The sequence below is a fragment of the Podarcis erhardii genome (assembly GCF_964252035.2).
Source record: "Podarcis erhardii genome assembly, chromosome: 2".
Lineage (NCBI taxonomy): Eukaryota > Metazoa > Chordata > Lepidosauria > Squamata > Lacertidae > Podarcis > Podarcis erhardii.
The window spans coordinates 21334643-21351309 of NC_138498.1; the positions used below are offsets into that span (position 1 = coordinate 21334643).

Consider the following 16667-nt stretch of genomic DNA (forward strand, 5'->3'; position numbering starts at 1 on the left):
ATGTTGACCAAAAAGGAAAAAACTTGCCGCTAAAATTTGATCAAGTGCCGTCAAACTGTGACCTGGTCTTTCCCGCTAAGTAGAATTGTGTCTCACCAATAGTGAACTTATTTACAAACAGGCAAACCTTTCCCACTTAATCAACTTACAAAGCAGCATCACATTTTAGAGACAGTCAAAATGGAATCGAGTACAGTCAAACCTCAGTTGTCGAACATATTCCATTCCGGAAGACTGTTCGACTTCCGAAACGATAAACAATTGAGGCATGGCTTCCGATTGGTTGCAAGAGCTTCTTACACTCAAGCAGAAGCCGCATCGGATGTTTGGGTTCAAAAAAAGGTTCAAAAACCAGAGCATTTACTTCCGGGTTTTCAGTGTTCAGGAGCCGAAACGTTCGAAAATGGATCTGTTTGAGAACCGAGGTTTGACTGTACTTGAAATAAGTCTACACCAGAGATACGGGGGGAAACGCTCATGCATATGAAGACTCTTGGGATTACGTGCTGCTCATATTTCATCTGGTTTCAGGATAGAATGAAAATTTGGGTTTCTAACTCGGCCTCAACCACACAAATTCAGCCACACACATTTGCCATCTCACCATAACTACCAGTTTTGGAAACAGGCCTATTCTCTTTGTACCAGGTCTCTGTGACCCTGCATTAATGTGTGGATGGTTTTTTTTTTTACTCCAAAACGACTTTACAAGCCTGGAAGAGGGAAGAATTTTACAGTACTAATAACTTTTCTAGTCCTGCTGCCCAATCTTCAGCGCCCATCTTCCCAAAAGCCTTTCAAGTGAAACATCATTTGTGTGATAGTGGATGCACACATTCCTAACATCCTAGGTCACTTTCTATTGCAGGTTTGAGTTTATGAATGGGGCAGATTGTTGCAATGTCTCTTGAGGGTTGCTCACATGCAAAGCTAACTTCTAAACTCAACAATGGTAAGAAGCATCTTAGCACTTATTGCTGCAAGCCTCTTTTCATCTGCATAGTGAAAACTGAAGAACCTATTTATCACAAAGATTTAGGGGTGGGGTTCACCTAACAAACCCATCAGCAGAAGCCCTGTGCAATGGCTTCCACTTCCACAAGAGGGCTTCCCCCTCCCCCCCCCCAAAAAAAATAGGGAGTGGGGGGAGGGGTCAGGGGAACCCAACTGACATTTGTAATAGCGCGATGTTGAATTTCACCCATTATATTCAACCATTCAGTATGGTAACAAACAGAAGTGAAACAGAAGCAAACTTGCTTGAAGGAAAATGCATTTTAATACCATAATTAATCACTGATTTCTAATTGGAAAAGTTCTTCCCAGAATCCTAAACCAGAATACAAATTAGTAACACAGAGCGCTTTACAAGGCACACAGAGTTTCACGGGTTGAATTTATGCAGTAAACATGTTGTTTTTCACCAAATTTAATAGCTCTATTAGTCACCAAGCACGTCCTGCCTCCCCACAGCGTCTGTTAAGTTTACGGAATAAAGCTAGATCGATGAAGCTTTCCTTTCTTTTGCTTACACAGTTAGAACCTCCCTCCATAGTTAACCATCATAGCACCAAATGAAGTAATTCTGCCTTAAAAAAAATAAAATGCTGAACAGAATATGCTTTTCCCATCAAGGGCTATTAGAGCACACACAGTACTTGCAAAGTAGCATGCTGTAACGTCAAAATATTTTTCTATGGTGTACATAGTTTATAGTTTTGTTCTAACAGTTATTTGTGCACGGGTTCTATTTGAGGTTTACTGTTCAGCTTCTTCTCTTTTTATTAACATGGTGGTCGATATAAACATGCCAAAAATAAATAAATAAAAGTGAGGTGTAAAGGGGTTTTTTTGTGTGGGGGGGTTGTCCACATTTTACAAATACAACTATAATTAACAGCTAATTTGATGGGTGCGTCATTCGTTTTGAACTCTGGATTCGGATATTGCTTTAGCCCGGTTCTTTCGGACCAAGCTCTAGCAGAGGCCATCCATCCATAAACTTAAGTAGCCACATGCAGATCGCTCGCTAGGATTGCCTATGAGCAAGTCACAGGCTAAGAAAACTCCGCCCCCCCCCCAGTACAGGACTGTTAACTGTGCTGCTCCAAGCTGGATTAGTTTTTGCACATGCACCCCCAACAGATCTCCTTGCCTTTACAAGCGGATGGTCAGAGCAAACTGTCGATTTTCTGTGTATATTATAAACAGCGCCCATTACGGCACTTAAATTTAACTTCTTGAATCTGGGCCTTTGGGAGGGGGAAATGTGTCTTTGAAGGACTGTGCCCCCTGAGTAGGTGAAAACTAGAAGTGGCCCTGTTTTAAAGAAAAGTGAAAAATGATTGAACCTCTCGCGATACATTTCTCCATTAAACGAAATATAGGCAAATTGAGAACAGAGGCAGTTTCTAGATATATCTGGCCAAAACTGAGTGTTTCTATCCAGTATGGGGCGAATACACCTGTGGAATCGCTCTTCTGCGCACAAACACACACATATATATCACAGGTGGTGCACTGCAGAAACACATACAACAGAGCTGTGTGTATGTAGTGTATTTTAAGAAGCTATATTCCCACTGACTTCAGGAGGACGAATGTGGTTGTGGGGCGGGGGACTGGATTAATCCCCACATACATACACCCCACCTTCCCGGGCGAAATGTCTGTTGGCAAGGATTCTAGCTTCTAAATAAATAAATAAATAGGCCTACATGCATGGGAAATTTTATCTCAGCTGCTGCTCTAAGAGAATCCTCAAACTGCATCTCAAAACACCCCAGAGCTTGAAAAAGCAGTGGTGCCAGCCTCCACAAACAAGTTACCTTTTAAAGGGCTCCCTCATTTCACAACCCCAGGTTATTTTATTTTATTTTAACTCCAGGGGATTGGGAGAAAGGTGGCAATAGCCGATTTCATTTTTAAAAAATGTCTGCATAGATTTCCAGGTACTAGGCTTTTACAGTCTTGCAATCACAACCTCAAAGCAAATGCATTCAGAAACTCTACACAAAGATATTCTGGATCAGTTATCAGATCGTGATGCGCAAGCCAAGAATGAAAGTTTTTGGGTCGTTTAACTATAATCTGTTCTGACCGTTTAATTTTTGTAACACACCCTGGGACCTGCAGGTAAAGGAGAGCTAATAAATTTAATGATAATATAATATTATAATTTTTAAGTGTTATATGTGATCATTCGTTCATCAATTTATATTCTTAAATTTATATTCTTAAACCTGATCAGAATATTGAATCATGATCCACTGGGGTTGCTTTAATTAACTATTTTCTTAATAGGTAACCCTAACACCATCACTGACATGAAAATGCGGTTTTGGTCCAGTTGTGGAAGACTTCAAACGATATAACCTCCTATTCCCAAAGTAAGAAAAGAAAGTAATTAGCTTTCACATAATAAGTTAATGAAAGAGAACTCTTTTTCCACAAAAGAGAGGAAATGCAAGAGTTCTCTAATCGTCCAAAGTTTTTAAGTACAAATGAAACAGCCAATTCTATTTCACAAATGAGGATTCAGAATATTTCTCCACCTTCTGGCTACTTTAAGGCTCATTACAAACCTGGTTTGTTGGTCTATGCTCACAGTTTACACTTTAAATCTGAGAGGTGTGTGCCTTTTCCTGAACATTTGGATCAAATGTTGCGAGGAATTAGAACCAAGTGCAGGTCTCTGCAAAGCGTGCCCCTGGTTCTTTGAAAAGCAACATTTCCTTCTCTCCCAGAGACACACTAATTCTGCAATGTGTAAGTAGCCCCAAGTTCAGGAGAAGGATTTATGTTACAAACCGGCTCTCTCATGAACTCCTCGAGAACATTTATTACGTTCTTGGCTTCCGGCATCTCGGCGTGTTCCACTTTCACAATCTTCAGGAGGACGTCTCCGCTGCCGCAGTTCTTCAGAAACAAGTAGCACTTGAACAAAGCGTAATGGTTCATTTCTGCCTGCCTGATGAAGCGCTTCAGGTTGTTGATGTCTTGTATGGCCTAGAAAGACAGCAGCGAACGTTTGTTGGTCATGTGCATCTCTTAGATGGAGAAGAAACTATACATGCAAACAGACAAATTGCAGACATTTCCTCCCCCATTATCTCTACGGGGACTCTGTGCACACAGCCTAGAATGAACACTGGCAATAGCACAAGATCAGCTGTTCAGAGCAAAGGGGCAGGATTGACAACCCGTGCAAATCAGCTGCTTGGTATGACTGCCAATCTTGCTTTTATAGATTGCAATTGATTGTGTACCAACGCACATACAGATGCAGCTGTTTCAGGGATCCTGTCTATATCATGCCAATATATGCGTTGGGAGCAGTAAACAAGAATTTTTGTAGGAATACGTAAAGGGACCCCTGACCATTAGGTCCAGTCATGACCGACTCGGGTTGCAGCGCTCATCTCACTTTACTGGCCAAGGGAGCCGGCGTACAGCTTCCAGGTCATATGGCTAGCATGACTAAGCTGCTTCTGGCAAACCAGAGCAGTGTACGGAAACGTTGTTTACCTTCCCGCCAGAGCGGTACCTATTTATCTACTTGCACTTTGACGTGCTTTCAAACTGCTAGTTGGGCAGGAGCTGGAACCAAGCAACGGGAGCTCACCCCATCACGGGGATTCGAACCACCGACCTTCTGATCAGCAAATCCTAGGCTCTATGGTTTAACCCACAGCGCCACCTGCATCCCTTCCGTAGGAATAGCTTATCCTTAATTTGAAAATAGTGACCTCAAAAGCAACAGGCTCAATCCATTTTAAGCACTTTTAACCTCAACTGGTTTCCAGAGAAAATAAAGCTTCTCTCTCCTACTGGAATCGGCAAGACTTAAAAGTGTTTGACAGCACAATCCTATGTGTGTCTTCTCAGCTTCAGTAGGATAGGTAAGTAGGTATAGGATCACAGTCTAAATTTCATTCTATTACACCCAGCAATTGCTGCCACCTTTACGGTACTTACCTAGAGCATACAGTTCCTTTTCTTCTATACAAAAATTTCTGTTCATAGTATCTGGTTGCAGATTAATGTATGCTAAAACACAGAGATTCAAGTCCATGGAATGGGAGTAATCCAGGGATATAAAAAACCAGTAAGAATTTTGTTACTTCAGGTGAATGCTGATTGTGTCTTGATTCCAAAGTTCTTTGGCTAAACTGGCTAATAGTTTAGGGCCATCCCAACACTGCCAGAGTGAACGAGATTCATCCTCAATTCATAAGCAGCATGTGAAGGTATCCAGAAATCTATAATATTTCCACCAACTCAAGTACAGGCAGTGACCATTTTAGGGGTGTCTGAAATGTGCATGATTGTGCATGTGTAAATTGCACCAGAAGAGGCTCCAAAATGTCACAAAAAGGGGCAGAAAAGGGTGTTTGCAGGCTTTTTCAATGGTGTTTCAAATACAGGCAATTTCACTTAAATGGGTGGTTGCCTCAGAACATCACCCCCACATAAATGGGGGGTTGTCTGTACAACAATAATGTGTTACCTTCAATTTAAAGTTCTCCAGTATTTGTCGGAAGAGAAATGGATTTCCCCCTTCGGAGCCATTGAGAAATGCTTGCATCCAGTATTCACAGAATTTGTCACTACCTGAGGCATGTTTGGAAATAAAACAAAGTATTATAGGAATTTCCAAAAGGCTGGTGTGTCTTCTCCATATAAGCACTGTAAATAACATGAGAAACATGATCAGTACGATGTAAGAAAACAATATACAAAAAGCCATTTGTGATTGCTAGAGGGGAGAGGGGAGGCAAGTGCTGTCCTCTTAGAAATCATAGAATCGTGGAGCTGGAAGGGACCCTGAGGATCATCTAGCCCAACACCTTGCATTGCAGGAATATGCAGCTGTCCCATACGGGGATCGAACTTGCAACCTTGCCATTATTAGCACCATGCTCTTACCAACTAAGCCATCCAGGAATGGAAGCATGCAGAATACACAGCCTTAGGATGGTGCGAGAAGGCCAACTGCCCTCTCTCATGAGTGCCATGTAAGTAGATGAACTTATCTGGAATATTTATAACTGGGAAAATACTACGGCACAGTAAACCATTGTTTGGGGGCAACACTATAGGATGGCTGCTTGTGGCGGTATCTGCTTGGCCAATGAGAGAATGACAATGCTAGACTAGAAGGACCCTTAGTTTGATCCAGCAGGGTCTTGTGATGTTCAAGCGCTACTGTTTTTTGTGGGGGTTTTTGGCCAAAGTTGTTGGACCCATTTGTTGTTATTTCCCCAGATATTTTAGCGATTTCCGCCTGGACACTGCTTCTGACTGCAGTACAGTGGTATCTCTAGTTACGACCTTAATTCGTTCCGGAGGTCCGTTTTTAACCTGAAACTGTTCTTAACTAGAGGCATGCTTTCGCTAATGGGGCCTCTTGCTGCTGCTGCGCCGCTGGCAAACGATTTCCGTTCTCATCCTGGGGCAAAGTTCTCAACTCGAGGTAACTCTTCCAGGTTAGCGGAGTTTGTAACCTGAAGCATTTGTAACCTGAGGCGTTTGTAACTCGAGGTACCACTGTATTCAGGATATGTCCGGGAAATTCTGGACGTATGGAAACCCTATTCTATGTTGTGGCTACATAGCATAGCTCCAAGTCAAAAGTGCACCATGAAGAGCATTTTAAAAAATAAGATAAATACACCATGATCTTTCACTATTCTAAATTTGTTTTGGGTTAAACAAAACAAAACAACCTGCACTGCAGTCCAGCAGCCTGACAATTTGCCAATGCTTCTTAAAAAGCAACAAATTAGAAAACAACTGCACATGGGACAATTTAATCACAACTGTAGCCTTGGTCCATAATGGCAGCTCGTGACAAGAAGACCATTGGACAACCCAAGCTTTGCAATGTGATCTAAAGCATAGGATAACTGGAGGACAAAACCGATAGACTAACTCCACACCCCAGATTGTGTGTCCGGATCACCCTTGTGGCAATAAACAAGTGTCATTTCAGAGCAATATTGCAGTAAGTGATAGAGCAATAAGCAACACTGAAGACTACAAGCATTTCCCATTGCTAGCCACTCTGAAGACTGACACCACCTATAATATGCCTGGAACTTCTCTTGCCTGCAAATCTCACCTGCATTGTGGAACTGAGGCTGTGGCCCACTGCAGTCAATCACCACCGGCGTGTGTCGTTCCTCGGTCATTGCCATACACAAGGAAGTCATGGTGGCTTCCCGGACAAGATCTTGAAGGCTTGCAGCTCTAAGGAACCTGAGAAAGAATGTGCATTTTTTTAAAAAAAAGTGTTCATCACTAAGCTCAAGACAGGGAGAGGGCAAGGCAGCTGCCATGTAACAAGCCAAGCTAGCTATGGGAAAGGCAACCTTAACGGGTGGTTTTCTCTTACCTGTTAATATCCTTCTTTGTTCTTTCATCGGGCGCTTTAACGTCAACTGGAGTGCAACTCAGAGCCTTGAAACAGGAAAGTTATAATGTCAGTGTTCTGAATAATGAGGTAGACTGGAGTGGCTAACCTGCGGCTCTTCAAATATTGCTGGACTCCAACTTCCATCAGCCACGGCCAGCATGGTCAGTGGTCAGGGATGCTAAAGCCCAACAACTTCCAGCAAGTCACACTTGATGTAGACTTAGGCCGCAGTCCTGCACCCACTTACCTGGGATTAAGTCCCACTGTATTTAGTGGGATTTACTTCTGCACAGTCATGTACACAATGGCAACCAACACAATTTCTCTTCAAAGTAAATATTCCCCAATCCACTTATTTTATCCTTACAACATGGCTTATTTGATATATGGTGACCATTAAGCTAGTGTCCCCTAGGGAGCTTCCTGGCGAAGCAGGATTTCAATCTCACATCATCCGGGTCCAAACTCAATACTCTGCCTACCTGTAAGGAGTGTTTGCTGCCAAACTAGTAGAGATAACGCTCCAGGCTCCCAGCCATTTCTGTCTTGTTGATTTATTACTAAAAGTTCAAAGCAGTTACAAGAGTTCAAACAAACACGTCCATGCTTAACTCAATCAGATGTCTCCACTGAATATTTGTGACGTCTTTTTCCCCAGCATGCCCATCGGTGGAGGGCACGCCTCCTATTTCCTTTGTTCTCCAAGTAGCTAGTTCCGGGGACTGGTTGCCCCTCCCTATTTCCCCCTCCGAGTCAGATGACAGACTGCTCATGAGCTCTTGCGGCTCTCTGGAATTGCTTCTCTCCTCCCTCGTCTCTCTAGCTGTCTCCCTTTCCCTGACACTACCAGACTCTCTCTCATCTGTAGAGAAGCTGTTTCTCTTGCTCTCTAAGGACAAATGGATGTTTCCTCTCTCTAAAAATCAATGGATTTGTCTTTGGCTGTGTGTCTTTGTTAAGCACGTAAAAGTAAACCTCATTCGCAGTAGAAGAAGTAAGAGTTGTATGAGTCATCAAGCAAGATTTAACATTTTAAAGTGGGAAGTTTGATCTCACCTTGCATTACTGAACAAGAGAAATGCCAACCCGTTTTAAAACCTACATTCCTGATCAATGGTCCAAACACCTGGTCCATCCTATGCTTAAGACTGAGGTTTACTTACTGGTGACTGGGAGTGGCTGCCGAGACCATATAAAACTGATCCTGAAAGACCTACATTGGCTCCCAGTACATTTCCAATCACAATTCAGTGTTGGTGCTGACCTTTAAAGCCCTAAACGGCCTTGGTCCTGTATACCTGAAGGAGCATCTCCACCCCCATCATTCAGCCCGGCCTTCTGGCTGTTCCCTCCCTGTGAGAAGTGAGGTTTCAGGGAACCAGGCAGAGGGCCTTCTAGGTAGTGGCACCCTTCCTATGGAATGCCCTCCCATCAGATGTCAAGGAAATAAACAACTATCTGGCTTTTAGAAGACATCTGAAGGCAACCCTGTTTAGGGAAGTTTTTAATGTTTGATCACATTATTATTATTATTATTCTGTTGGGAGCCGCCCAGAGTGACTGGGGAAACCCAGCCAGAAGGGCGGGGCATAAATTAATAATAATAATAATAATAATAATTACTACTACTACTACTACTACTACTTTGGGCACCATGGCTAATTCAGCAATAAACTAAACCACTATTAATGGGCTTTTCTCTTTGACAGAGTTATATTTCCATGTGCAAACAGAACTGCAACTGCAAACGGTCAAAAAGCAATGAGTTGAACAGAAAAGTCGTTCTGGGATGTGTGAAACTGTACTCACGGCATGTAACACAAAGGAAAGTTTCTCCTGGAAAAGCTTCACCACTCTCTGAATAGGACAGATTGAATCCTCAAACCAAGTTGCCAAGAGAGGCTTAACACAAGTCTCCAGATTATCTTGCTGCAACAAATTGAAAAGAGTGAAACTTTTACATGGAACCGTGAAGTTTAGTTCAGCTGAACAACTCCTGACAATCTCTGCTCATGAAACTTGCAGCTAACATTCATTCTTAATTCCAAATCATGCAAGGCTGACAACAGCTGTCATCTTGAATCAAACAGCTCAGCAAAAGCAACATAATGGTGGAAATCCAAAGAGCTACTTTAGGCACATGTAGGGTGGCGCTGTGGTCTAAACCACTGAGCCTAGGGCTTGCTGATCGGAAGCTTGGCGGTTCGAAGCCCCATGACGGGGTGAGCTCCTGTTGCTCGGTCCCAGCTCCTACCAACCTAGCAGTTCGAAAGCACACTGGTGCAAGTAGATAAATAGGCACCACTGTGGTGGGAAGGTAAACGGCGTTTCCGTGCACCGCTCTGGTTTGCCAGAAGCGGCTTAGTCATGCTGGCCACATGACCCGGAAAAACTGTGTTGGCTCCCTCGGCCTGTAAAGCGAGATGAGTGCTGCAACCCCAGAGTCGTTCGTGACTGGACTCAACTGTCAAGGGTCCTTTACCTTTAACGTAGCAGAACCTCCACACAGCATCACAAACACAGCATCTTGAAACTCCCCCAAGATGCAGAAGTGGCTTCACCCTGAAGCCCTGGGGAGCTGCATTTCAGAAACGCAAGCCCAGCACAAGAACCTAGAAGTCACTGTGCAGCTATTTAAATCCCAGGCAGTATATTTCAATGAAGGTTGGTAGGTTTTTCGTAGTTAACTCTGAAGTCAAAATTTGAGTGTCCCTGAACAGAGAACCACATAAACCAACAGCGATCAACGCTTACCTCTAAATCCAGGTTAATTTTCAGGTCCTGAACATATCTGTCAAGCTCAAGTCTGAATGTAAACTCTTAAGGAAACAATGTGTTTGTTAAAGCATCTGAAGTCTTTCTGACATTAAGGTCCAGGCTCTGCAGCCCTTGACTTCTAACTATTGCGGAAAGACAAAAAGGCCCTCCAAATTCATCTAATTCAAGGAATTGTTGAATTCAAGGAGCAGACGAGACCTTCAGATGTGCACCATCAGAAGTATGATAAACCAGACTACGTATATTTAGGTACATGGGGCTTGATGAAATTTGTACATCGTTTTTCGGGAAAAGATTGAAATAGAGTTTGTGGATCCGTTGCACATCTGTTATGTTCTTTCTGCACTAAGAAGTCATTACTTTCAAATGTGAAAATATATTGGTCAGCCTTTGGGGGGGGTGGGGGAATCCTTTCAGCCTGGTTTTTGAAAAGTTTTTGCCTTCTATTTTCCAAATACAACCCTGGAAAAATGGGGCCTACTTTAAAAAAAAGCAAAAGCAAAACAAAACCAGTATTCTCAGATGTTTATAGCCAAAACCACAAAAGAATGATCAGGGCATACATATGCTGTGATCTGCATGCTGTCATATTTGGCTGAATTCAGTGAAGCAACCACAGTATTACCCACTTTTAAAAAAATGACTTTTCCGCTCATAGTCTCCTCTTACACACACATCCACAAAGATAAAAGGATATAGTTCAAGTCCCTTCTCTGAGCCTCCCAAAAAACAGATCACGTAGTCTAGAGGACAGCTGCTCAATTCTGCGTTTGCCATTTCTGTACATTTTTCTGGCTGGAAGAGGCAGTAATAGCAACCAACTCGGCTTTCTGGAATACTGAAAAGAGAAATTCTGAATCAATCACAGAGTGATTTTTATTCTTTTATCTCTCACCATAATCTGTCCACTCGCTGATCACATTATAAACCTAGCACTTGCTTGAGAGCCTGCATTCTACCCAGCCACTTCAATCTAGTGTCAATACAGCTTGCTTTGTGCCTCCATTAACTTCTTCGCTGTACCTCAAGAATTTGCCCCAAGAGTTCAAAAATCACCCTTCCCTTAACTCTGCATTCAAAAGTAAACAAATTGTAGGTGATGTCTTAATGGAGTTAGATACAGCCAAGTTGGGCATTTTTAAAACAAAGCAATGTCTACCATAGAATTATTACCATTTATTAAATTTACATACCGCCCTTTATCTGAAAATCGCAGGTCAGGTTTACAAAATAAAACACAAAAAGCAATAGAAACGTAGGGAAAAAGCACAGAAGCAATTTAAGAGATCTTATCCAACTGCTTAAGAGCCAGCTGTTCATGGCTCCCAGACTAAGGGCTTATCCATTCTTCCTTGCATTCAGCTCCTGTGAGTCCCTATCCTATCCTTCGCTACCCCATTGATAATAACCCTCTCTTTTCTTTTTGGCATGCATTTTGAAAACAGCTTTTGGAAATCAAAGGGAGCCGGAGACAAAAGGACAATTTAGGCTTTGAGCTGTAGAAATGGGAGGAAAAGAGACCAGAACAGGTTTGTGTGAATGACAGATGCAATTATCTTCCTGTTGCTTACTTGCCTCTAATCCAGGCATTTCTGGGAGCATGGGAAAGATGGGTGGGGGGCTGGACTTGTTGGCAATTTAGATAAAAGGAGGGACTCCCCCCCCCCCCGTTTCTGAAGTGTGTGTGTGTGTGTGTGTGTGTGTGTGTGTGTGTGTAGCCCAGTCCACATTTAAACAATTATTTAATTACGTTAATGGATTAAATACCATTTTAACAAGCTAAAATGGCATCACTATTTGACCCGACAATACATTTTTCATTTTAATGTCAACTGTTTTGAACAAGTACTTCTAAAAATTGTCACTGGCAGGCACTGTTTACCTGGGAGTAGGCCCCACCAAACTCAATGGGTCTTGTTTCTGAGTAGATACAATTGCACTGTCCATTGATTAAAATCCATTTGATTAATCAACTAAGACTTCATTAATCAGCCCTCGTTTACTCATAAGTCTCCCTAAGCTCAACGGGGCTTATTCCCAAGTAAATCAGGATTGGATTGCTGCCACACTTATAAAATGTACTACTCTAATCAAGATTTTAGTGAAGATTATGTATTTCAGTTTGCTTTTAATCACCAGAACCATTATAACTTTAGCTATCCTACACTCTAAAACACATTGACACCCCAGGTAGTTTAAAATATGAGTCATGGCTTGTATGCATTCTGGATTCCTACGCCTGCTACTCTTGGCACACTATACTGGCAAGAAAATATAACCACGGCAGTGTAAGCAGAGCTACCCCTAATATCACAATTTTAATTTGAAAGCGAAAGATTGTGTAACTTTGTGCCGTCTTCAAAAATTTCAGAGACACAAGAAGAAAGGAATGATATTTCCCAGCAGTTACCTTCAGACTAAAACTAAGTTTCCATGCTAGCTTTATTATGTATGATCTGACACATGATAACTGCTTATTATTAACAAAATAGTCATTCATTTCCTGCTGCTACGTGTTACAGCCAATGTGCAAACTCCCACCGGAGGCTGCGTCCCTACATGTACTCTGTTTTCCATTTTATTCCTTAGAAAGCCAAAATCTCTTCACATGCCACGGATGCTCACCTGGCAAACTGCAGCAGAGCTGGGGAAAGGTGGGGGTGAGAGGAGGAAAAGGAAGGCTGCGCAGAAGTCACAATCATAACATGTTGTTCCTGCAAAAATTTGGCACCAGGGTGTGGAGAGAATCATGTGGATTCTTACCTCAACTCCACAGATACAACATTGCCCATCCCTTCAAAAAAGGCTCCCTTGGCAAGGTGTTTGGCAACGAAGCTACGCAGCTCCATCTCTGCTTCGGCCGGTAAGTTAGTGTCCACCAAGGAGAGACTACATAAAACAAAACACACTGTTGACTAAGAGAGTTTTCGACTAGCCACTTAGGCTGCAATTCTCACACCACTTACTTGGGAGTGAGCCCCACTGAATTCCGTATGAGTTACTTCTAGGTGGGAATGGCTAGGATCATAGCCTTAGTCGGTACCAAAGACCAGCGGGAGAGTATATGCTCCTTCTGGTGCAGAACCAGGCTGTGATGAAGAAGCCTGCTAAGGTAAAGGGACCCCTGACCATTAGGTCCAGTCGTGACTGACTCTGCGGTTGCGGCGCTCATCTCGCTTTATTGGCCGAGGGAGCTGGTGTACAGCTTCCGGGTCATGTGGCCAGCATGACTAAGCCGCTTCTGGCGAACCAGAGCAGCGCACGGAAACGCCGTTTACCTTCCCGCTGGAGCGGTCCCTATTTATCTACTAGCACTTTAACGTGCTTTTGAACTGCTAGGTTGGCAGGAGCAGCGACCGAGCAACGGGAGCTCACTCCGTCGTGGGGATTCGAACCGCCGACCTTCTGATCAGCAAGTCCTAGGCTCTGTGGTTTAACCCACAGCACCACCCGCGTCCCTAATGGACAGGGGTCCCTTTACCTTTTATTGTCTGTTCGCTTTTTCTCCCCTTGTTGTTTGGTTGGAAGTGGGTTGACTATTTGGGTGAGTGGCCTGCTTATTTGATCTGCTTTTTATTTGCTTTGAGGGGTGGAACTGTTTTGCTTGGTTTGCAGGGGGACAGTGTTCTGAGCATCACCAGTTTTTTCCTTTGGTTAAATAGATATTTTATGGTCCCCATGACTGTTTCTTAGATTTCCAAACATGTCCCCAGGGCCCAAAAAGGTTGGAGAACTCCTGTAGCCCAAAACATTTGGAGAGCACTAGGTGGGGGCAAGATTGTTCTAGATTACTCTTAGCCTAAGCATTCCCACCAAATGAAGAATTCTTCTTTTCATTGCCACCTCATCATACTACGGAAATGTCCCACTACAGAAAGTTCATAGTGCTCAGAAGAATTCGGTTCAGTTTTTAGAATCCCTCCACGCCACAGCTATGCAAATTCTAATTAGCAGAGAAGGGTTCAGGAGATTTCAATGGGTTTGCCATGTTGGTTTACCTGAAATCATCAGAAGACGGAGTTTCAGCTGTTGTGCTGTTTGGGCTCCCATCATCGCTGTCTACACCCTGGTGCAACCTGGCAGGAGGGGGAATCTACCGTAATCAGTTATGAACACACTTACAAAAACACACAAATCATATAACCACAAACCCCCAAAGAAATTGCAAGAAGAAGAGGAGGCCCCCAGAAAACAACAATGGGAAAGGTCTCCGACTCAAGACATGTTCCATTTCGCAAATCATTCTGGGTGGTCATCCGAACAAGCAGGAACAGATCCTGGCTAGCTGTTTGCTTTGAGAAGGTTTGCTATCACACCCCGGCACAACAGTGGGAGCTCCCTCTTTCCCCCACTGTTTCAGTTCATATTTGGAATTGGGATTGGAGGGGTGGCTTTATGTACAGTGGTACCTCAGGTTACATACGCTTCAGGTTACATACACTTCAGGTTACAGACTCCGCTAACCCAGAAATAGTGCTTCAGGTTAAGAACTTTGGTTCAGGATGAGAACAGAAATTGCACAGCAGCGGTGCGGCGGCAGCGGGAGGCCACATTAGCTAAAGTGGTGCTTCAGGTTAAGAACAGTTTCAGGTTAAGTACGGACCTCCGGAATGAATTAAGTACTTAACCCGAGGTACCACTGTATCCTGCCAACCTAGCAGTTCGAAAGCACGTCAAAGTGCAAGTCGATAAGTAGGTATCGCTCAGGTGGGAAGGTAAACGGCGTTTCCGTGCGCTGCTCTGGTTCTCCAGAAGCGGCTTAGTCATGCTGGCCACATGACCTGGAAGTTGTACGCCGGCTCCCTCGGCCAATAAAGCAAGATGAGCGCCGCAACCCCAGAGTCGGTCACGACTGGACCTAATGGTCAGGGGTCCTTTACTTTTACCACTGTATTAGTGAGTTTGAGAAGGGAACATGCTTTGCATGGAAAAGGTCACAGGTTCAATCCCTGGCATATCCAGCTACAAAACGATCTGGAAGCAGGTTAATGGGAAAGAGGGGTGCCAACTTGAATAAAATATTGGTGTGTGGGTGTCAAGTAAGCCCTGCCCTGCATAATTGATCACATGATGCGGGGGGGGGGCATCATGTCCAAGGTGGGGCAATGTCGATGGGCATTGCCATTCAAATTGTGTGCCACTCGATTTGATTATGCGGAGTAGGGCTTACTTCACACCCCTCTCCCCAGCGGAGGCTGCTAGTTTAGCCGGCTTTGTGGGAAAGCATTAAGACTTTAATTAAGTGGAGTGGAATGGATGAATGGAGTTCAGTACCATAGGATGTGGGGAAGGGCGACAGCTCTTAAAGAGAGAAAAAAAGATCAGCCTAATTCATTGAAGGCAGCCGCTGGCGCAAGCCTCCCAAACGCCACGCTGAAATAAAGGGCCAAAAAGGACGAGAGGGGAAGGGTGTTGTTTAGAGCATGCTGCCAAGGTTGCAGGTTCGATCCCCGCATGGGACATTGGACTAGATGATTCCTCAGGGTCCCTTCCAGCTTTGCAATTCTATTCCATGAGTGCATGCTGCAGAACCGGGGGGTGGGGAGACGCCGCGACGAAGCCCACCAGCTTCCCTCCCCACCCCACCCCACCCCACCCCGCCTCACCTGCAGCCTTGGTAGCCGTACAGGCAATAGTAGCTGTTGCTGCTGCGCTCCGATTTCCGATCCTCCGGCAGGCCGCTCCCTTCCTCGCTGCTCTCCAGCTCTCTGTCGTCCCCGTCTACGGACTCCTGGAGGGAAGGCAACATCTTGCTGGCCCCTTTTTCCCTCTTTCCTCCCCGGGTTTAGCGGGTAATGGAAATCCGCTCCCCCTGTTGCCGTACAGTGCAGCGCCTTATTCTGCTCCGTCGTGCGCGCAGCTCGCTTCTAAGGTTCCTGCCAATGTAATGCTATCGCTAACCGCATCGGTAGAGCGCATCTCCCCCCCCCCCCAACCCCCCATGAAAATTTCTGATCATGGGTAGGCAAACTAAGGCCCAATCGCTTTCTAAATCCGGCCCGCGGACGGTCCTGGAATCAGCGTGTTTTTACATGAGTAGAATGTGTCCTTTTATTTAAATGCATCTCTGGTTTGTTTGTGGGGCATAGGAATCCGTTCAATATTTTCCCCAAAAATATATTCCGCCCCCCCCCCCAAGTTCTGAGGGACAGTGGACCAGCCCCCTACTGGAAAAGTTTGCTGACCCCTGCTTTCAGACCCTCCAAGTGTCCCTATTTTCCAGGGATGTCCCTGATTTAGAGAAGCCGTCCCGGTTTCTGATTTGATCCCGGAATGCCCCACTTTTCCTTAAAGGTAAAGGGACCCATGACCATTAGGTCCAGTCGTGGCCAACTCTGGGGTTGTGGCGCTCATCTCGCTTTCTTGGCCGAGGGAGCCGGCGTACAGCTTCCGGGTCATGTGGCCAGCATGAGTAAGCCGCTTCTGGCGAACCAGAGCAGCGCACGGAAACACCGTTTACCTTCCTGCTGGA

General features: G+C 44.4%; 1 protein-coding gene across 1 annotated transcript; it reads right to left on the bottom strand.

Moving 5' to 3' along the window:
* Window positions 1–1256: 1256 nt before the first annotated feature.
* LOC309334990 (protein Njmu-R1) lies at window positions 1257–16032 on the bottom strand. Its single transcript, XM_081849851.1, has 10 exons — window positions 15802–16032; window positions 14194–14271; window positions 12959–13084; window positions 10891–11033; window positions 10172–10227; window positions 9227–9346; window positions 7397–7461; window positions 7124–7260; window positions 5510–5613; window positions 1257–4008 (listed from the first exon to the last, which is right to left on the bottom strand). The coding sequence occupies exons 1-10, from the start codon at window positions 15942–15944 to the stop codon at window positions 3754–3756; spliced, it is 1227 nt and encodes a 408-aa protein (XP_081705977.1). The 5' UTR covers window positions 15945–16032; the 3' UTR covers window positions 1257–3753.
* Window positions 16033–16667: the final 635 nt, after the last annotated feature.

What these genes read in the sequence shown, in the direction of transcription:
- LOC309334990 (XM_081849851.1), bottom strand. Translation starts at nt 15,944, where the DNA reads ATGTTGCCTTCCCTCCAGGAGTCCGTAGACGGGGACGACAGAGAGCTG. An exon ending in GTTGTATCTGTGGAGTTGAG is followed by an intron (nt 11,034 to 12,958) that starts GTAAGAATCCAC and finishes TTCTCTTTTCAG; the next exon opens with TATTCCAGAAAGCCGAGTTG. An exon ending in AGAGAAGGGACTTGAACTAT is followed by an intron (nt 10,228 to 10,890) that starts ATCCTTTTATCT and finishes AAGAGTTTACAT; the next exon opens with TCAGACTTGAGCTTGACAGA.